The sequence below is a fragment of the Lagenorhynchus albirostris genome, chromosome 9, assembly GCF_949774975.1.
Source record: "Lagenorhynchus albirostris chromosome 9, mLagAlb1.1, whole genome shotgun sequence".
NCBI classification, from domain to species: Eukaryota; Metazoa; Chordata; class Mammalia; order Artiodactyla; family Delphinidae; genus Lagenorhynchus; species Lagenorhynchus albirostris.
In genome coordinates, this window is record NC_083103.1 from 2,486,265 (window position 1) to 2,508,779 (window position 22,515).

At 52.5% G+C, this 22,515-nt stretch overlaps 1 protein-coding gene across 4 annotated transcripts in view; it reads right to left on the bottom strand.

Annotated features, from left to right (window-relative positions):
* Positions 1 to 22,515, bottom strand: part of NADSYN1 (NAD synthetase 1) — a 33,713-nt gene that overhangs the window by 6,296 nt on the left and 4,902 nt on the right. For 2 of the 4 annotated variants that reach the window (XM_060158255.1, XM_060158259.1), the window contains exons 4-14: positions 18,978 to 19,031; positions 18,480 to 18,569; positions 10,006 to 10,057; positions 7,080 to 7,168; positions 6,788 to 6,905; positions 5,901 to 6,032; positions 2,867 to 2,941; positions 1,893 to 2,068; positions 1,417 to 1,465; positions 853 to 955; positions 262 to 430 (exon numbers count right to left, since the gene is read on the bottom strand). In XM_060158255.1, coding sequence (XP_060014238.1) covers positions 262 to 430; positions 853 to 955; positions 1,417 to 1,465; positions 1,893 to 2,068; positions 2,867 to 2,941; positions 5,901 to 6,032; positions 6,788 to 6,905; positions 7,080 to 7,168; positions 10,006 to 10,057; positions 18,480 to 18,569; positions 18,978 to 19,031 — 1,107 coding nt within the window. The remainder of the gene's footprint in view (positions 1 to 261; positions 431 to 852; positions 956 to 1,416; positions 1,466 to 1,892; positions 2,069 to 2,866; positions 2,942 to 5,900; positions 6,033 to 6,787; positions 6,906 to 7,079; positions 7,169 to 10,005; positions 10,058 to 18,479; positions 18,570 to 18,977; positions 19,032 to 22,515) is intronic. The other 2 variants (XM_060158257.1, XM_060158258.1) reach the window with 2 other exon arrangements.

Here is a 22,515-nt window from a genome sequence, read left to right on the forward strand (position 1 = left end):
TCTGAATGGAGCCGAGTCTCCCTGTGTGGCAAGATGCCTTCTCTCCACCTTCCTCAGGCACAGAGGCCTCCAGGTGGAAGAGGGCAGAGGGCGGCTCACGCTCCCGGGAGGGGCGAGGGCCTGCCTGTGCTCCCGGCTGGAGGGGGGTGAGGAGGGAACCCGCTCGCCTCTGGGGTGCTCACTGACCCACAAACGTGGCCTTGGGGGGAGCTGCCCGCCGTCACCGCCACCTGGCCGTGTCCGACGCCACTGACCAGCTACCTTCCGATCTGCTGGGCGAGATCTCTGGCTCTGTTGCACGTCTCCCGGGAGGAGTTCTCACTGGCCATGTAGCAGGTGGTCAGGATGCGGCCGCAGAGCTCCCGGGGGTCCTGGGGGGTGTAGCTGGTCTGGTTCACGATGGTCCGGACGTCGTCCAGCACTTCCTGACCTGAAAACCAGCAGACAGAAGCGCACGTGCCGCGTGCCAGGTGTCTGCACCACTGAATCCCTTCTCCACCGCCCGGGAACCTCGCCAGGTCGGCCCCGCGATGCCCGTTTCTCGGCCGCGGACACTGAGGGAATGGCCGATGTCACCGCACAGAGCGACAGGGTGTGAACGTGGGTTTGTTCTTTCCTCGGGGCCACACTGCTGACACACGGCAGCGACGGGCACCTGTGTCTTGATGGACACAGCCACGTGGGCCCTGGAAGGGACTTTAACGGCCTTGCTGTCCCCAGGCCCTGGGACTCGGGCGCGACGCTGTGACATCTGAATACACCTCCACCACGGTGCCCAGGACCTGGGTTTCCCCTCTGCTCCTCCCACAGGCTGAGCCCCTGGGACCTGCTCGGGCCCCAGACGTCACCTACTTCCGCGCTTCACAGCCTCGCAGACCTGGTGGCACATGGAGTAGACGACACAGGCGGTGGCCCCGCTGTCCACCCCGCCGCTCAGGGGCAGGAAGAACCCCGCCTGGAACGGGCCGACCAGACGGGGGTGTGAGCAGGGCCTCTGGGAAGCAATGCGCCCCCAGATGCGCCCCCTGCAAAAATGAGCGCCCACAAAATACTCTCCCTGGGGGAGGGGAAAAGATGCCCTGCACGTTCCAGGATGGACTTTCTAGAAGGCAAAGGGACCTCCACTGTGGAGGGTCTAAGGCTGGGTCTCCACGGTGAATTACAACAGACACGCACGATCACGAAACCGGCAGGAGGCGGGGAGTCTCGTAACTCAGTGTCATCAGACAGGACCCCAAAGACGGAGCCAGAGCTCAGCGGGACCTCTGGGCTCTGTCTAGCGTAGCTGAGGCTCCCGACGGAAGCAGAGCCATGAAATGCTTGCATTAAAAACAAAGTCACCAGCCTGCCGCAGGATCAAACGCAAACCAACCGGGAGAAGAAGCAGAGGGAGGTGGTGAGACACTGATGCCTTACCTGTTGGCTACGTCTTAAAAAATCCCAGAGCCAGCATGCAGGTCCGAGGCTGGGGAACGATGGGAAGCATTAGGATGGGGAACTGCTGACCTGGTCCACAGCTCACCTGGGGGCAGGTGCCAAGGTGGGCGCTGTGCCCGTGAGAGCCGCCAGCACGACGCCCAGGTCTCTGTTTTAAGCTCTTCGCGTGAATGATTTCATTTGAAATCTCAAAACAGCCCCAGGGGGCAGGTGCTATCATTGGCCCGGTTGTGAAATGGCACAGGAAGGCAAGAACAGCGTCTCTGTGCCCAAGGGCCCAGGGCGAGGAGTGGCAGGGCTGGGTGTGGGCCAGGGGTTCCGGCTGCAGCGTCAAGGGCAGGCTCTGGAGACCAGGACACGCTGGCCCCGCAGCGCCACCTGGCGGTGCAGCAGGGGATGGGGGGTTCCCCGGGGGACAACAGGACCACCCCCCCCCAGCTTCCCAAGGGCCCCACCTGATCTCCTCGGCGGGACTGTGGTATTTCCACTCAATGGGCTCAGAGAGCGGCTCCAGCAGGTCCTCGTGGCAGGACAGGGCGAAGTCCGCCTTCACGCGGGGGTAGGGGCTCACCCTGCTGGCCTGGGAAGGACAACCCCTCAGCGCTGGTACCCGCACAGGCCCCTGGGATGACTGCACAGTGGGGAACACAGCTCAGAACCCCACTGGGGACCCTTCACGGCCGCCAGGACGGCCAGAACAGAGACGGATGTAGCAAACGCTGGCAGGGATGCGGGGAACCCAGAGCCCTTGCACAGCGCTGGGGGGACGTGAGATGGGCAGTGGCTGAGGACAGCCTGGCAGGGCCTCCTACAGTCAAACAGGGAACCACCACAGGACGCTGCAGTCCAGTCCCAGGTATGTAACAAAGGACACGCAAACACGTCCACATGGACACCCGGGCATACGTCCACAGCAGCACAATTCATCACAGACAGTGGAAATGGTCCAGACGTGCACCGACAGACGAATGGACAAACAGCACGTGGTCTAGCCATTCAGTGGAATATTATTCTGCCGTAAAAAGGAATAAAGCACTAACACACGCTACAGCATGGACGAACCACAAAACATTATTCTCAGCGAAGAAAGTCAGACGCGAAAGGCCACATATGATATGATTCCATTTCTATGAAACGTCCAGAATTGGGAAATCCATAGCGACAATGCAGACTGATGGTTGCCGGGGGCCCTGGGGGAGGTGGACGGAGAGTAACAGCTCCTGGGTCCGGGTTTCCTTTGGGTGATGAGAATGTTTTGACGCTGATTGTGGTGATGCTGCTTGACTCCACGAATACACTAAAATCCACTGAACCGTGTGCCGAAATCAGTGAATTGTGGGGTAAGGGAATGACATCTCAATAAAGCTGTTATTAAAAAAAATTCTGGGTCTTTGACACGCATCCCACGTGTGTGTCTATAAGCACTTACCGCCAGGTTTCGAGATGAAATCTCTGCCCTGTAGCTTCTGACGTCCTCCAAATCCAACGTGGCGGTGAGGACTTCCTGGAGAAGGGAGTTTCAAAGAGAAATCGTGATTTCCTGTTCTGTTTTGTTTTTCACTCACACGTCTAATTTGTTTTCGTAGGTGTGCCAAATGGCACCCGATGAGTTATGCCTTCTAAGGCAGGGACTGGGGGTCCAGGGAGAGGGGACAGCCAGTGGTGCTGCCGACCCAAAGCCCTTTCCTCTTGTCGTTGCCACGGGAACCTCCACTGAATTGCCGGTGATTCGTTAATCACGGCACGGGACACAATCCTGTCAATAAATGTCTGCTGGGGCTTCTGAGACAGCTTCTTAAAAAGACACACGAGGAGCAAGGGCCCCTCTTCTGCCTTTGAACGAGGCTGCATGAAGATGCATGGCTGGAGCTCCTGCAGCCATCCTGTGACCAAGAGGCAACTGAAAATGAAGCCCACACAGAGGAAGGCCCAGATGGAGAGTGACGGAGGGGTGGAGCCAGAGCCCCGGCAGTCATCGCGTTGGGATCCTGGCCTGGACGTGCTGCCTGTGCTCTAGGAGATGATGCTTCATTCCTTCGAACCCAGATGAGATGGGGGTTCTGCCACTTGCAACAAATTACAGAAAAGGGAAAAGTTTTAACTCATAGACGTTACTCCTTCCCTTATGAAGAAAAAAACACTAATCAAATTATATTATGAGGACATTGTCTCATACACACAGGTGCAGGACAGCAAGAACTGCTTCTGGGCACCACTGGGGGACACAGGGTGGCTGGGCCCCCGCTCCTGCCGCTGGGCTGTGGACAGCTACCTGTGTCAGCAGTGGGCCTAACCCAAGCTGGAAACACCCGTGAAGAGACAGAGAGTAAAGAGCTGCCGCGTCCTTTAGTTCTCCTGTCATTTCCCAAGTGATGGGTCACTGAAGCCGCCGGGCTGCCTTGACAAAGCCACAGAAAGTGAGAAGACGCCGGAGGAGTGAACCCTTCCTGGGAAGAAGGCTCCAGTCCACTTTCCCCAGAACTAGGTTAGCCTTGCACAAAGGCTCGATCGAGGCTGTGAGAAGCATGTGCCCTCGAGAAGGTCAGCTGACCACGGAGGAGGTGGCAGGACAGAAGGGCACTGCCCTGGCCGCAGGGCAGTGATGCCACCTCTGTCCCCAACACTCAGGCAAAATCAGAGAGTTCTGGCTTGAAAGCCCCCTCCAGGGGGCGGGAGACAACGGTCCCCAGGTTTCTGTCTGGCGAAGAATCACCTGTGTGCTTGCTGAAATGGGGGCTCCTTGGGGGGCCTGGACGGGGTCCAGAACGTGTAGTGACCTGCACGCCTGCTCATCCTGCAGCAGGTGACCCCCCCAACCCCCCTGCCAGTGCATCCTGCCACCAGGTGCCTGAGGCTCTGACGTTTGGCTGAGTGTTTTGGCCAAACCGACGTGCACTGAAGCATGTTTGGAGCAGATGAACACCTAGCCGTCTGCATGGCCTTCATCTTCCCCTCCAACGCCCTTCCGTCTTTAACATGGTCAATACTGAACAATAGGACGCCTTTGGGGACGCAGCCACTTGGAAAGCAAGGTCTGAGGGACCACGATCAGGACGACTTTTGCAGGGAGAAGGAGTGTTCCCGCTGCCGGGGCCCAGACTGCCAAACCTCGGGCTTCCCTCTGGGCAAGAAAACACCATGGGATTCTTTTCAAAGTTCCTTTCCTCGGTCCATTTTGAAACCGAAGTTTGGTTTCATAACCACTTCCTTGCCAACAACCCCAAGGAGACGGCGGAAGGCATGAAACATCACCTCATCTGCGTGGATGCCAAGGAGATGAAGCGACAGAAGTTACAACAGAGGGTCCTGGAGACTTTCTTATTCCGTGACACCGCTTGCCTTTTGCTCCGGCAGAGCAATCCCCGGAGACTTTTTTTTTTTTTTTTGCTACCACCTGCCTCTGTGAGTGAGCGTTTCCAACATTTGTTTCCCAAAAAAACCCAAGTTGGATCCAAAGACAAGATGTGCGATGCCATATGAGACCTGTACTGACCGTCTGAGCCCAGTAAGAGTGACCCTTCCCGGCAGCACTGAAAGTTACGCTGTGTTGCATTTGCAGAAGTGGAATCTATTCCCATTTTTGGGGCAGTAACAGCCATTTTCCTTCTTGGGTGCTTAAAAAAAAGAAAACCAACAGGGAGAGCCACACGATTCTCTACAAGCACCTTTTCCTCTCGTCTTATTCTCTCTGTAAAGGAAACTAATGTCCAATCACATGGGAAAGCTCTGTACTCACGTTAATGTGTTTTCAGAAGCAGAGGGTGTGCAGTTTTCATACTTGTGGCTCCAGTGAGGTTACGACAACGTTGGGGGGACGTGCCCCCCCGCGCCCCCAGCTGGTCATCAGTCCAGTGAGACCAGGGCGCCCCCCAGAATGAGGAGGGTGGGGGTCTCCAATGCTGCTTCCAGAACCCGCGGGGCAGGGCCCACAGGGAACGTGTGCTGCCTTGATCTCTGGGGAAAACCCCCTAATGGCCCACCTGCAAGCCCCCTCCTGGATCTGCCCCCACGGACGGGCTCCGCTCTCATCACGGGGACCAGGCGCGGTGCCTCCTCATTCCTGAGGACTGGCTCCAGTTCCCCGCCAGCCCCGGCTGTGGGATTCTTCAAACAAGCCCATCACATCCTCCCGGGAACCAGGGGTCACCCCTCTTGTCACTACAAAGCCCGCTCCTGCAGCTCCTGGCCTCTCCCTCAGCTCCAAGTGCAGCCTCGGGGGGACCCTGCAGGGCACGTGGGGCTGATAAACTGCTGGGGATCCCATCCGTCCAGCGTGCTGTGTGGGCGGTCCCCATAACCTCAGGGTGAGAATCCCTCCCGAACCAAGGAGGTGAAGAGGAAGCAATCAAAACCAGCAGGACCCACCACGGGGGCCACATCAGACCCCCCGTCATGGGGGAGAACAGAGAACACAGCCCCTGAACCAGAGACCCTCCCGCCATCCCACGCGGGCTGGTTCGTACCACGTCGTCCAGAGAGAACTGGGACCCCTGGGCAAAGATGCTGCCGTTCATGGCTATCAGGGCACAGCCGTCGTAGTACAGCCGGTCCCCATCACAGCCCTTCTGATTGGCCAGCAAGTAAATCCCGCCATTCTGGAAAATGCAGGGGACGGCAACGGTCAACTGTGGTCCGTCACCTTCACCCTCCTCCGGCCCAAACACACGAAGCTTCAGACGCCCCTGCGACTGTGTCATAGTTAGCCCCCCACCCCAGCAAGAAAATGTGCGCCTCCAGGGAATGTCTGCAGCTATGGTGCTCTCGGCCTTCCAAGGTACCAGGCATCACACGAATCATTCATTCTCGCCTCCCAACTACCCTTCAAGGCAGGCGCTTCACCTCCACCAGACAGGAGGAGAGATGCAGCTTCAGAGAAGACAACCCCCCAGTTCACGAAGCCGAGACTCTGTCCCAGGAAAGCGCAAACACGGCCCCTGGTGTCACGCTGCCAGCAAGAGGGGCAAACTCGTGGGCGTTCCCCGTGCCTTGCTGTGGTGCCAACAGGCATCCTGGTTCCCGGTCACCATGTCACTTGTCCTGAGACCAGTATGATGGTCAAGAGCCCAGGAACCGGATGGCTGGGGTGTGAGCCCAGGGGCCACTTGACCGCCATGTACCGAGTGTCCTGCTCCAAAGAGCAGAGGTGTCAACAGCACCTGGCCCGTAGGGCAGTTCTGAGGGTTAAATGAGGTCAGGCAAGTGGGGCCCGGGAAGGGGCGTCACGCACACCGATCGGCTGCGGCTGTAACCAGAAGCACCGAGCATCCTCACGCTCAGGCCCCGCCCAGCGCTGGGCGCTGGGGTCACAAGCGTGAGGCAGACACGCTCCAGCATCCCCGCCGCCACCTACCTTGGTGGTGGCCATGGTCACCAGGTCCACCCTGGCGTGGGCTTTGCGCAGCACGTGGTGGCTGCCTGAGGCATTGGTGAAGATCTCCACGCCGTCCAGGCCCATGTCCACGTGTGGGCTGTGGGCAGGGGAGGGCAAAGAAAAGAGACCGGTGTCCCCAACCCACCCTCCCAGCCCCGCAGCTCCCAGGGCATCTCCCCAGCCCCAGGCCATGACACCAGGAAGGCTGCAAACCTCCAATCCTCCGGGGCCCAGCGAGGATGGGATCTATGGCGCAGAGGGCAAGGCTGACCTGTGGGGTGTCCACAGTTCCTCGCAGACCTCACTCCCGATGCACGTGTCCCGGGTGGAGAGGACAGCATCCCCAAAGGGCACGGTTTCCTGGGTCGGGAGACCAGAGCGCTTGAGACCCCTTGGCCATCCCGTCTGGGCCAGGTACTGAACCAGGACGCCAGATGTGACGCATGAGACTTGCATGAAGGCCACGATTTTGTTTCAAGTACTAATGAATCCTTCCTCGACCCGGAGCGTTCCCAGCCCAGGGGCCAGCAGGCATCTCCTCCGCTGACCCAAGGGCCTCAGTCACACCTGGAAGCCGAGCTGAGCTGCCACGAGCTTGATCGTGGCTGCAGTGAACTGCGACTCGGTTCCTGAAGCTTCCACGGGCCCAGACGGCCAGCGGCAACAGCGTCGGCTGGGTGCTCTTCTGACATCATCTGTGCTCCTGGGGGTCCCATCCCCATGTCAGAAACGAACGGACTGAGCTCTTACAAAGACGCCAGCCAACGGGTCATCCAGCCCCTGAACAGCAGGGCTGGGGCAGGACGCAGGGTCCCTGTGTCTCTAGGAGCTACGTTCGTGTCCCCCGAGGGGTGGGAGCTTCCAGGGCAGGGACGGAGCTGCCCCTGAGGCCGCCGCACTGGTCTGAGCAGTCACTGAGATGAGCAAGTGCTGACAGGATCACCCGGGCGTGGGGCCCACCTTGGCCTCCTCTCTCGGGGACCAAGTTTCAGCTGCGCTGCCATTTCACTGAGCCAAAAAATCATCCTGGCGGGCCTGGACCGCATCCCAGCACTCTTGGTTGGGTCCCCTGACGTGTGTGTTAGTGGGTTCAACTCCCTTTATCACCAAGGGCAAGAACCGAGGGGCAGGCCTGGCATTTTCTGTTCTGATGCTTCTTGCCACAGACACAGCCCTCAGCCAGGACCCTGAGCTGGCCGTCCCGGGACCCCTGCACACCCTGCAACGGGTGCCTCGCATTCCTTATCACAGGGTTAGGGCTGGGATCCTGACCCCATCTTCCTGTGACAAGACCAGGGCTCGGGGCAACAGGGTGATAAGCAAAGCATGCAGGGGGGCTCTCGGTGACGGGCCCCTGACCTGAATCATCCAGGTTACGGCAGTTACGGGGCTGGTTTGCCCTGTTTCTTGAAAACTCCCCTGAACTTTAATCCACTTGCACCCAGGGCCAATTTCTGCAACTTGCTCTCAACCAGGGACACCAAGCAGCGTCCTTCCACCTGCAGGCGGCCCCCACGTTGGTTTAGGGGGGTCACCTGGTATGTTTTCTAGGATATCAAAGGGTCCTAGAAGAATGAAAGGGAGGATTTCTCGCAGCAGGGGGACTGCTGCTGAAATGTTTGTTTCACACACACACACACACACACACACACACACACACACTCACTGTGTCTGGATCACGATGCACTTAAATTGTTCCCATTGCTGCAATTCACGGTCAGAAAAGTTTCCAGGTCACATGGGAGGCGACCAGACCTGGCTGAGAGCCCCTGTCCCCAACCTCAGCTGTGCCCAGCCCTGACTGCCTCGCGGGGGGCACCAACCCAAGCTGGCCCCCCGGACATCCTCTCTTAGGGATCAGAACCGGTGCCAGTGACTTAATCTGGCTCCTGAGCAGCGGTGATCTTGGCCCAAGGGCCAGGGAAGCGAGAGGCAGGCGGAGACCCCTGGCATAAGAGGAAAAGGGTCTGGGGGCTGGTGGGATCGGGGAGAAGGGCACTCCTGCCCCCCCCCCCCGATCCATCCCCGAGGTCCAGATGCGTCCCTGCTGACCTGCTCCACTGCGGAGGTTCAGTGTGTCCCCATGAGCCACCTTGAGCGCAACAGTGAGGGGTGCAGAGAATTGGGTGTCATGGGCTAAACTGTGTCCCCGAAATTCATGTGCGGAAGCCCTAAGCCCCAGCACCTCAGATGTGGCTGTGTTTAGAGATGGGGATCTTTAAAGAGGTGATTAAGGTAAAATGAGGTCACTAGGGTGGGGCCCTAATCCAATGTGACTGGTGTCCTTATGAGAAGAGGAGAAAAGCACACAGACACACACAGAAGGACGACCCCGTGAGGACACAGGGAGGAGACGGCCGTCTACACGCCAGGGAGAGAGGCCTCAGGAGGACCCAGCCCTGCCCACACCTGGATCTCAGATTCCAGCCTCCAGGACTGGAGACAGTGAATGTCTGTTGTTTAAGCCACCCAGGCTGTGGTGCTTGGTTATGGTGGCCTAAACAAACTGATACACTTGGCAACCAGAATGGAAACTCAAGCAGGAGCCAGAGAAATCAGGGCCCCCCCCGAAACACCCGCTCTGTGCCCCTGGCTCTCAACGCCCCGCAGGAAGTGGACAGCACCAGGTCCCAGCTGTCCCACCGCAGCAGCTTCCAGGACGAAGGGGATGGTCGAGGTCCCCAGATAAGGCTGCAAAGTCAAAGCTCTTCAGGCCTGGCCAGCCAGGTGCAAAAGATAAGACAGGACAAGACAGATTTCTGATGCTGAGTTTTCACAGAATGAACAGGCAGCCAAGGAAAGTCCTTCATGAGTTTTATAACTAGAAACCCTCCAAACCCGGCTTCTTGAGCAGTCCCTAAGCCCGAACCCCAGCCCAGCAGGGAACAGCCGGCCGGCCGAGGTGGGGCAGGAACCCCTTCCCCCAGGCTCCCCTGAGCCCTCTACCCCGTTGAGTGAGCCAGAGGAGAGGAGAGGGCAGGGCCAGGACAGGCATGACACAGGGGAAAGGAGACGCCCACCGTCCCCCCACCTCTGCTCCCGGGACCCTCCCCACTTGTTACAGACATCATCCCTTTGTCTGTGCTCCTTACACGGGCCATGGTGATGCCCGTTACTTTGACCCGACGGGTCTTGCCCCCACGGCCCACCCCAGAGCGACGTCTGACCGAGAACGGGTTTTCTTCTCCAAGACTCACCTGCTTTGTCAGGTCCTGTATCATCCGGGGGAGAAAATATTCCTCTGTTTGCCTGGAAAGGAAACCACCACAGATGTGAGAAGGACCATCCGGGAAATACGCAGAACGGCACCCAGACGCAGAGCAAAACGAGAGCTTGGAACGGATGAGCTGGCAAAGGAACCATCAATTTAAGGCAAAAAGGCCAGTATAAGCCTGCGCGATGAGGCTCCCAGGCCACGTGACAGCGAGACGCTGGGTGCTCTGCTACCATCGGCCTGGCTTCCCCACCCTTTTGTAACTGACCAGGACGCCATGGGGGCCTTCCTGGGACAGGCCTCCCCCCACAGCCTCTGCGTTAGTTCCTCTCTGAAGTACCTAGATAACAGTAGTTGATGCCCATTTCCTGAGTTGCTTTACAGATGTGAACACCCCCCTACCACCACCGCCAAATGGAAGAACTACTCAGCGACCATGAACACGTAGCCCCAGGTCTCCTGGAGCCTAAGGACTGATCACATTCACCCCTGTGACACCACCCTGCTGCCTCACGGTCAGCCAATCAGAGAATTGCGCACAAACTGATCGCGTACCCTGCAACACCCTCCTCTCCCGGCCTTTAAAAACGCTTTGTCAAAACCCTTCGGGGAGCTTGAGACTTCTCAGGGCCTGGGCCACCTCGTCTCCTTGCGCGGCCCTGCAGAAAACCTTTCTCTGCTCCGAACTCTGACATTTCAGTTTGCTTGGCCTCACTGTGCAGTGGGCACAAACTTGTGTCAACACTTTCACGCGCGGCATCGGAGAGGCATGTCACGGGGGTTATCTGAAAAGAAGTCGCATTTCCCCACGGAGACATCCAGGTGGAATTCCTGTTCAAGCGTCCTGAATCAGAATGATCACACTGCATGAACCCAACGTACGGTGACAAGCGGATATCATCACTGAAGTAATAACATAACATCCCAGATTGTATGAGCTGGACACAGAGTTTAATACACAACTTCAGTACAAGCCATCCCACGGTCTACACGAAAAGGTAGAATTCGAACAATAGATGGTTTCCAAATCTGACCTCAAATAGGCTGTTACCAGATGCACCACTAAGACATTTAATTAACTAGATTTCTTTTTGCTTTCTTGGAATTCACAAGAACCTTCTGGGAGATGTTCGTGGCTTTTACTTAAGTAAATTTTAAAAGCAGAGAAATTGAGAGGACAATGCTGTTTCTCCCTCACTAATGAAGGGAAAAGAAACTGCAGACGTCCTCTGACCCCCGAGCTGCCTTGGCATCCCATAATGAGCTCACCATCAGTAGGCTCGGTGATGGCGGTGCCGCTGCGTCACAATTTGTTTTAGAGGGAAGAGCCGCCCCAAGGTTTCTCCCTTCACCCTCGCCTCTCCCCTCAATTTGCACGAAGATCCATTCAGAACCAGATGCAGGCAAGCCCGCCAGGGAACGGCGCAGGTTCCCCTTTGCTCCTCCCCACGCTCTGCTCCAAAGCCAACCTACACCTAGCGGATGGCTCATGAGGTCCGCACAGTTCATTAAAGAACCAGAGTACCGACAATAAACCCTCCGGATCGGCAGTGAGTCATTCCAAGCTGGCTTCACGCTGGCCCGACCCATCTTTCCAGCTGCCTCCACACCTGAGCCCCTCCTGCTCTGCACAGCTCCTCTGATGGGCTGTTCTTCTTCCTCAGCGAACATCCCCTGGAGAAACGCTAGCAGCATATTTCTGCCGAGAAACCACTCCTGGCCATGCTAATTTCAAGTCTTTTCTGGCCCTCTGGGAGCTACAAGAGCCCCCTCGACACCCCCGCCCCCCAACACCCCCGTCTTGCTGGGCTCAGATTTGGGGCATCCACCTAAGAATCTAATGAAAGTGAACCTAGATTCTTAAGTTCTCTGCAGTCAAGAACTGGGCCTTTTTTCTGTTTTCCTACAAAAGCCTGAAATAGCATCTTGAAGCTGTGACAGACTCATTACTAAAGCAGGGACACAGTGACAGAACCATTTTATTGTCACCATTTTGGCACAACTCCCGAAGGGTAAAAACTCTGTTTTGTTTTTTAACTGCACCAGAATGAAAGCTTCTGGTTCCAGCTCAGTATCCACTGCCACCCTTCCTACAGGCACCATTAAATGAGTGATGGTCTGAAAGGATTCAACATTTCAACATTAGAAATGGAGGGAAAAAAAGTGAACTAGAGATCTACACTGGCATAGAGTTAGAGACAACAGAAGCCAATGCAAGACAGCAAAGATAATCAGACAATAGAAGATAAAAAGTGAGCTCAAAACTAAGAAAATAATTTGAAAAATTAAGACATTTGAAGATATGAAAACATATTAGGTGCATCAAAGAATGGAACAGATAGGGAACCCTTGGGTACTGTTGGTGGGAATGTAAGTTGGTACAGCCACTGTGGAAAACAGTATGGACATTCCTCAAAAAACTAAAAATAGAGCTACCATATGATCCAGCAATCCTAATCCTGGGCATATATCAGAAGAAAACAAAGACATAATTTGAAAAGTTAAATGCACTCCAATGTTCATAGCAACACATTTACAATAGCCAAGACATGGAAGCAACCTGTGTCCATCAACAGATGAATGGATAAAGAACATGTGATACATAGACACAATGGAATACTACTCAGCCATGAAAAAGAATGAAATGTTGCCATTTGCGACATTGTGTATGGACTTGGAGGGCATTATGCTTCGTGAAATAAGTCACATAGAGAAAGATAAACACTGTATGATATCACTTATATGTGGAATCTAAAAAATAAAACTACTGAATATAACAAAAAAGAAACAGACTCACAGATATAGAGAACAAACTAGTGGTTACCAGTGGGAAGAGGGAAGCTTGTTTCAGAAGCTGATCACAGGAATCTCTCTTTGGATGAAAATCAGAGGCCCCATGACCTGCAACCAGGGATTATACATACTAAAAAAGTCATCATTTCGGGCTTCCCTGGTGGCGCAGTGGTTGAGAGTCCGCCTGCTGATGCAGGAGACACGGGTTCGTTCCCCGGTCTGGGAAGATCCCACGTGCTGCGGAGCGGCTGGGCCCATGAGCCATGGCCGCTGAGCCTGCGTGTCCGGAGCCTGTGCTCCGCAGCCGGAGAGGCCACAACAGTGAAAGGCCCGCGTATCACAACAACAACAACAACAACAAAAAGTCATCATTTAAAGGGCTCTGCCTCCAACTTAGATGAAAGGACCCTTATCAGGTATTCATAAGTAGCTCAAGCACAGTGAAACAAGGGAACTGACTCGAGTTCATATTTCCCACTTACGAGGGGTCTCTGCACCAGACTGGTCTACAGAAAGGACTGCTGACCCAAACAACACCCACCCCAGGATGAGAAGAAGGCAGCAGTTGTAGACAGCTGACCCAAGAATCTGGACCAGACCCATTCTACTAATTCAATTTACTGTTTACCAAATGTCTGTCTCCCCTATCAACATTAAAGTTATTGCTTTACTTCGAACCATACCTTTGCCCCCAAAGTTCAGATGGAAAGAAAATTCTCTAGTGAAGTTGTCACAGAGTATACGTATTCGTGACATGTACCAGTGCTTGCTTTAAGTCTACTGCTAAAAGCACATGTAAAATGTTTCCTTGACAATTCAGTATAACTGATAAAATGTATAGCCTATAAAAGGTCTCCTTGCTAGCATACTTCTGTGCTTGTTCACTGAGTCTGATTAGTTTCCCCAACGTGGATAACTAGGCATATATATTTGTTTATGTCTATGTTTGAGGGACTGGTTAAACTAGGTATTATCGTTTTGTGTTTGCTAGGATTTATATCCCTTTTTGTCATAACTCTCTACTTGCTGTTTGCCTTGTATCCTTAAGCCCAAAGTCTTGGCCTCCTCTTGGGATTTGTGAGCATTTGCTATCAAATTCGAAACAGTTTCATTCCTCAAAGCTTTGTTAGGCCTACATCCCTCTTCAGCAGGAAGCAGCCAGAGTGGTCATGGCCCCCTTCCCTCAAGACTGAGGAAAGTTTAGAAGGTTCGGGGGACTGAAACCACGCCCCCTAGAGTTAACAGAGTTAACAGAAGCTGACGGGGGGGGGGGGGGGGGGGGGGGGGACGACTGAAACCACGCCCCCTGGAGTTCACAGAGTTAACAGAAGCTGACGGCTAAAAGGAGTTCTTGAGCTTGTCTTGCAGAGCAGCAGACTGGGGAACAGCTTGTTAAAACCCCTCTGCTTGTAAACCGCCTTTACTGAGGTAGCTCACTTTAGTTATTGTTTTCTTTCTTTCTTTTTTTCCTCTCTTTAATTGAATACGCTCCCAGCTTCATGTAGCCCAGTTGTTTTACAAGAACGTGGAGGTTGGCTCATTGGTTACCAGGGAAACCAGCAAAGGGGCATGTCCCTCACTGCCCCTTTGATAAACTGTCATAGATAGTTCTGATCTAAAGATTAGAACAGTCGTCACTAGCTGGGGCCAGGGGGCAAGTATGTAGGCATTTACTGATTAGGCTCTATGACTAAGAGGGAAGGTGAGTCAGGTGAGTGGGGTGTAGGTGAGGCAGGGACTGGTCCAGCGGGGATGTACAGAGAGCCAAGAGGGCAGCCATCTTGGGTGGCCTGAATGCACAGTTGCAAACCTCAGCATCTCGGCATTTGGTTTGCTGCACGTTGGACAAATGGATGTGTCCACAGTAACAGACTTGTGATTGGCATCTGAAGTAGGGTGGGGGGCAGTTCAGTGGGGCTGAGCCCTGAACCTGTGGGGTCAGACACTACCTCCAGGTAGACAGTATCAGCACTGAGTTCATTGCCTGGTGGTGGTAGAATCATAGAAAGCTACTGGATGCTGAGTTTCAGCAAATGAGTGACTGACAGGGGAAGACAGTCATCTAGGAGGCTGAGCAAACCCAGGAGGGAAGAGAAGTCCCAGAGAACTGTGACAGGGAGGGGGTACCGGCTGTGCAGCCAGCCTGGGGGACAATAAGCAGACTGGGGCAGGAAGTGCCTGTCTGTCTGTGGGAGGGGTGTTGGGCGAGAACAGAGATTGAAAGCAAAGGAACTTGACACTGGTCGACTCCAGGCAGGAGAAATGAGCGAAGAAACACTGATTCAGAACACAATCTGCGGCTCAGCTGTGAACGCAGATATCGGCCGATCGTGAAACACTGAGCTGTGACTGGTTAGAGAGAAACAGCAAGCCCAAAATGGAGTCATCTGCACCAAGACAGGAAACCAAGACTTAACTGCAGTTTCAACCTCTGAGAACAGTCAGTCTGATGTCCTGCTCACACTGGGGAGGCAGGCTCTGCACGACAAAGACCCTGCTGTTACTGTTCACAAGGGCCAAGACATGGAAACAACCTAAATGTCCATCAACAGATGAACGGATAAAGAAGAGGTAGTGTATGTATGCAATGGAGTATTACTCAGCCCTAAAAAAGAATGAAATAATGCCATCTGCAACAAAATGGATGGACGTAGAGGTGATCATACTAAGTGAAGTAAGTCAGACAGAGAGAGACAAATACCATGTGATATCACTTATATGTGGAATCTAAAATATGACACAGGTGAACTTACCTACGAAAGAGAAACAGACTCACAGACATACAGAACAGACTTGTGATTGCCAAGGGGGAGGGGGGTGGGGGGAGGGAAGGATTGGGATTTGGGATTAGCAAATTAGACTATTACATACAGAATGGATAAACAACAAGGTCCTACTATATAGCACAGGGAACTATATTCAATATCCTGTGATAAACCATAATGGAAAAGAGTATTTAAAAAATGTATATATATATATATATATGTATATATATAAAACAGAATCACTTTGCTGTACAGCAGATATTAACACAACATTGTAAATCAACTATACATCAACTAAAAAAAAAAAAAAAAGACCCTGCTTGCTGTGTCCTCCGTATCAAAGAGGAAGGCCTGGCCTGAAACTTTTCTCTCGCTAATATCTTCTCGTCCTGTCCTTCTTCTGCCTATAAAAACCTTCCATTGTGTACAGCCCCTTCTATTTACTAGTGGGAGGCTGCCCGGTTCCTGAATCATTGAATAAAGCCAATTAGATCATCAAATTCACTCAGATGAATATTTGTTTTTTTAAACAAACTTAACCAGAGAACTGTGAAGTGCCCATGTTAGGAAGAGGAGGTCAGAGAAACTAACAGTGAGGGCTGAATTGTGTGCCAAGTCCTGTCCTTCCAGAGCAGGAGGCCACGAAATGGCAATGTTTGCACGAGTTAGAAATACCAAGGCGGGGGCTTCCCTGGTGGCGCAGTGGGTGAGAATCTGCCTGCTAACGCAGGGGACACGGGTTCGAGCCCTGGTCTGGGAAGGTCCCACATGCCACAGAGCAACTAGGCCCGTGAGCCACAACTACTGAGCCTGCGCGTCTGGAGCCTGTGCTCCACAACGAGAGAGGCCATGATAGTGAGAGGCCCACGCATCGTGATGAAGAGTGGCCCCCGCTTGCCACAACTAGAGAAAGCCCTCGCACAGAAACGAAGACCCAACACAGCCAAAAAAATAAATTAATTAAAAAAAAAAGAAAAAAAAGAAAGAAATACCAAGGTGGAACCCAGAGGCTACAGGAGAAAGGAGAAAAATGGAAAATGGAAAATGGAAATGGACAGCTATGGGGAGCAGGGCTCGGAGACGGGGCAGATTGTGGGGGGGCGGGTTGTGTATTTCTTTTTTGTTATCAAGCTTATAGAATTATTTATGAATTACAAAACCATATTATTATATAAAAGAGCAAACTATTTGTACTATGTATAAAGGAACAAACCATTGGACGAATCTCAAAAGCATCATGTTAAGCTAAAGAAACCATTTACAAAGGAATGTACATGGTGTGACTCCATTTGTATGAAATCTAAGAAAGGAGAAGACTAACCTTGGGGGCATCATCTGGAAAGGGGCAGAGGTGCCGTGGACATGGCTCTATCTTCTTTAGGGTGTGATTGCACGAATGCACACAACTGTCAAAAAAGAAAGCTCCTAAAATCTGCATATCTTATTGCATGTTATTTATGCCTCACTAAAAAAGTGTAAAAGTAAACACTATTTGATACAACATTCCCAATTGTAAAGAGAAGTTGTCATATTATTACTTGATATTACATGATTTTTATAATATTTAAAGCATTCAGAGCACAGAAAAAAATGTTTTTAACTAACATAACACTGGCATATAAATTTAGAGAAGAGAGGGGCTTCCCTGGTGGCGCAGTGGTTGAGTGTCCGCCTGCAGATGCAGGGGACATGGGTTCGTGCCCCTGTCTGGGAAGATCCCACATGCCGCGGAGCGGCTGGGCCCGTGAGCCATGGCCGCTGAGCCTGGGCATCCGGAGCCTCTGCTCCGTAACGGGAGAGGCCACAACAGTGAGAGGCCCGCGTACCGCAAAAAAAAAAAAAAAAAAAAAAAAAAATTTAGGGAAGAGAGGGAAATCCTGAATAGATACTAGCAAACGGAAACAAAGTTTAACATTCCACATCCATTTGGAGCTTATAAAGACATGCAAAGACTTACCATGTTCATCTCAACATATGCTAAGAAGAAATTTGATAAATTCAACAACCATTCTCAATTAATTTTAAATCCCCAAAGTAAAAATAACTAAGGATGGATATAAATCTGAAACCAAATCAGAAACAGGAAGAGCTTTCCAAGTCAAGTTGGGAAAAAGACAAAAATGCCTGTTATCAAAGACATTTGTTCTAGAAATGATCTAGAATATTGTTCTAGAAACGCTGGCCAAGAAAAGTAGTTTCGAAAATGAACTGAGGGATGTAAATATTAGAAAGAAGTAAAATTAGTTTTCTATTATATAATTTCTACCTGAAAAAAAAAACAAAGAAAATCAATAGAATAACTACTAGACCCAATAAGAGAAGGTAGTAAGGTGGCCAATTACAAAAGCAACACACAAAATCTCAAGTTTTCCTACATAAAATTCCACTTGTAATAGCAGCAACAATAAATAGACAGGAATAACTATAAGAAGAATATAGGGCAGGGGTTCTCAACTGGGGATGATTCTGTCCTCAGGGGACACTTGGCCATGTCTGAAGACATTTTAAATTGTCACAAATGGACGTGTCTATCAGGTGCAGGCCAGGGATGCCACTATACACCTTTCCATGCACAGGACAGGCCCCCACGACAAGGATGATCCAGCCTAAAGCAATGGGGCTGGAGCTGGGAAACCGTGATATACAGGATCACATGTAATGATGGAGGATGGGTGACTGGTGACTGAGAGTTTCACGTGGTCTCTGATAAGTGGGCTATAAATTAATCGGCAGGGTCAAAGCAGCTATAGCTAAGTGACAGGTACTGCGGGGCAGGGACTCTGCCCGGAATCCTTGTCTATCTCCCCCGCGACCTGCACAAGCTACGCGCAGGAAGACGCTTCACAAGCATTCAAGGAGCAGTCACAGACCTGGCTCCCGGCATCGGGCAGCGACTCACCGGCTCCGGGACCACGGGGTGAACCAGCGCAGCTCTCGGTAGTTGCCCTCGTTGGCCAAGGCCATTTTGGGTCTGATGAGCAGGATCTTCCTACAGGCAGGGGGACAAGGCCACACCTAAGATGAACACGACCCCTGCCGAGAAGCAGCTGCCGGTCCGTGCACCCCGACAGTCGACGGGCACAGGGCAGCTAAGACCCGGCAGGGGCGCGAGGGGACATGACAAGGCCTCTCTCCCTGGACTGACCTCCCAGCAGTGGGGCCATGTGTCCCCACACCCAACCCCATGGCCTCTCTCTTTCTAATACCTGAAGGTGTCCGTGGTGGTGGAGACCAGGAGCAGTGCCACTCGAGTCACCCGCCTGGTACCCCAGCCCCCACTAAGGTAGTTCCAGAAGAAGCCTCCCTGCACAGGGCCCCCAGGGCCCTGGCACGAGTGCCCGCAGGCCCCTAGAGCTCAGCGGAGGCAGGCAGGTCACTGCTCCCGGCAGTCCCCTACCTGTTGAGAAAGATCACCCTGCAGTTGTAGCGGACGTTTCGGTGCATCACGGGCCTGTGGAGAGAGGGGACCACGCGCTCATTGGCAAAGAGCAGAGCTGTGTGTCTGCTTCGATGTGAAGCTTCTCCGTCCTTTGTGAGAATCAGAAGGCTCCCCTGTGGCTTTCTCAAACCAAAGTTAACAACAAGCCCAAGTGTTTCCGCCACAGCGTAGGCCCTAAATGGGAGAGCGTCTTCTAAACAGAGCACCAGGTCCCTCCCTGCTCAGGGCTCCTCCTCTCCTCCGGGAAGGTTCTCGGACCTTCCAGTGGCTCCCTCCCTCCCCTTCTCACACCCCTGCTGTCACATCACCTCTTCGTCCCCTGCTGGCCTCAGGCACTAGCCCCTGTGCCTCCCCAATTCTCCCTCCCAGCACCTCTCCTGACCCGAACACCCCCCACCCCAGAATGCAGGCTGCAGGGCAGGGGCCACGGGTCCGAGGGGCCGGGGCTGGGGTGGGGAGTGGTGGGCCCTGAGCAAATCTACTCACCCCTCTGTCTGGACCCTTCTCAGGATACACATTGTGTTTACATCTCCTCCCGGACCACCTGGTACCTTCCTCCTCTGCAGGGGAGGGGATCAAAGCTCCAGAGGCTGGGGTGCTCTGGGGCCAGTGGCTGGGGCAGAACTGGGGCACAGCTGGGTCGAGACGGGGCAGAGGTGGGGCAGAGCTAGGCGGAGCTGGGCAGAAATGGGGCAGATATGGGGCAGAGCTGGGAAGAGATGGGGCAGAGCTGGGGCAGAGCTAGGCGGAACTGGGCAGAAATGGGGCAGAGCTGGGGCAGAGCTGGGAAGAGTTGGGCAGAGCTGGGGCACAGCTGGGCAGAGCTGGGCAGAGATGGCAGAGATGGCAGAGAAGGCAGAGCTGGGCAAAGCCCAGGTGCTGGAGCCCAGCTCAGGGTGAGAGCGCAGGTGCTCAGGGCAGAAGGCATCAGGCACCACGGGAGGATGGCCTTAAGGGGTACCTAAGACGATGGGTTGTCAGATAAAATTAATAAGGCAAATAAATAAATGCCCTGGGACATGAGTGATGGAGGAGGAAATAAAACCAGCCATTAATAGTGTGCGCTATCAAGTCAGGTGGCCAGGTCCCAATCCCGCTTTGCACTGGCTAAGTCTCGCTACCCTGGGCTCCTCCTGCCAGAGGGACTGAAGGACAGGATGCAGGTGGGGGTGCCCCCAGTTGTGGCCACGACACACGGATGCCACCAGCAAGGACTCCCACCGCTGTGGCTTCTAATCCTCCCCAGGCCAAACCAAAACCTGCCTGTGTTCACATTTATACAAAAATGTGTTCAAGGGCTTCCCTGGTGGTGCAGTGGTTGGGAGTCTGCCTGCCAATGCAGGGGACGCGGGTTCAGGGCCTGATCTGGGAGGATCCCACATGCCGCGGAGCAACTAAGCATGTGCGCCACAACTACTGAGGCTGTGCTCTGGAGCCTGTGAGCCACAACTACTGAAGCCCGCGCACCTGGAGCCCGTGCTCCGCAACGAAGGGTAGCCCCCGCTTGCTGCAACTGGGGAAAGCCCGCGCGCAGCAACGAAGACCCAGTGCAACCAAAAATAAATAAATAAGTAAATAAACTAAAAAAAAAAAAAAATGTGTTCAAGGCAGGAGGTAAACTTATATTTTAAACAAAACAGAGACCCTCAGTGAATATCCGATTTCCAATTGGAGTAAGCCTCTTGAACAAAAACAAAAACAAACAGAAAATTGAAAGCTCAACGCATAAACAGCAAACAACATACAAGTAAAAGTATTTTTATCATATGTGGGGATGGGTTGATATTATTCACATATAAAGAACTCTTAAAATAAATTAGACACTTCAACTGTAGGCTAAAGAACAAGTGTCGCAAACGGCCAAAAACAAACAAGAGAGTTCACCGTCCTAAGTCATGAAAACAAACAAATAAGACCTTTTTTTAAAAAAAAAATTATTGTGCGTTTTAAGATTCTATTTTGTTTTTTAAGTTTTCTTTATTTTGAGCTAGCCCTTTGTGATCAGCGCTAAGGATAACACGCCTTCAGAAACAGGGCACGAAGGAGGCTCAGCACCTTTTTCCTGGAGGATAATTTGTAAACACAATTTCAGACGGAGAATATCAATGACATCATGGTATGACGGTTGTTTTCTTCAGTGGTGCTTACAGATCCAGATAAATGCTGGATTTCCAAAGAAAAATATCTTTAAATATGACTGTTAGCACTTTGAGGACAAAAAGCAGAAAAATTATAATCGGATTATAAGTTCAAGGCCAGCAGAGGAAAGTGGAACAAAGAAAACACACAAAAGACAACAGGAAAAACAAAAAAGAAAAAACCATGATGACTAGGACATTTAATAAAGTGGCCAGAGGTGGGAATGTGAATTGGTACAGCCACTATGGAGAACAGTATGGAGGTTCCTTAAAAAACTACAAATAGAACTACCATACCACCCAGCAATCCCACTACTGGGCATATACCCTGAGAAAACCATAATTCAAAAAGAGTCATGTACCAAAATGTTCATTGCAGCTCTACTTATAATAGTCCGGAGATGGAAACAACCTAAGTGCCCATCATCAGATGAATGGATAAAGAAGATGTGGCACATATATACAATGGAATATTACTCAGCCATAAAAAGAAACGAAATTGAGCTATTTGTAATGAGATGGATGGACCTAGAGTCTGTCATACAGAGTGAAGTAAGTCAGAAAGAGAAAGACAAACACCGTATGCTAACACATATATATGGAATTTAAGAAAAAAAGAAAGTCATTAAGAACCTAGGGGTAAGACAGGAATAAAGACACAGACCTACTAGAGAATGGACTTGAGGATATGGGGAGGGGGAAGGGTAAGCTGTGACAAAGCGAGAGAGTGGCATGGACATATATACACTACCAAACGTAAAATAGACAGCTAGTGGGAAGCAACCGCATAGCACAGGGAGATCAGCTCGGTGCTTTGTGACCACCTAGAGGGGTGGGATAGGGAGGGTGGGAGGGAGGGAGACGCAAGAGGGAGGAGATATGGGAACATATGTATAACTGATTCACTTTGTTATAAAGCAGAAACTAACACACCATTGTAAAGCAATTATACTCCAATAAAGATGTAAAAAAAATAAAATAAAATAAAATGGCCAGAATCAGTCCATGTGGTGGGCTGCGTAAAGGCCCCCAATGATGTCCCCATCCCTATTCCCAGGACATGCAAGCATGTCACCTCATGCGGCAAAGGGTACCTCGCCGATATAACAAAGTTACAGACCCTGAGATGGGAGATTCTCCCGGACTCTCTGGGGCCCTTGTCATAACCACAAGGGTCCTTCTGTGAGGAAGGAGGGACAGTCGGAGGGCACGTGGCAGTGGAAGCAGGGGTTGCAGTGATATGATCGCTGGCTTTGAAGATGGAGGGAGGGGGAGGGGCCACGAGCCAAGGGATGTGGGCGGGCCTCCCGAGCTGGGCTCTTCCAAGGAAACCGATGCTCCCCCAACAGCCTCCAGAA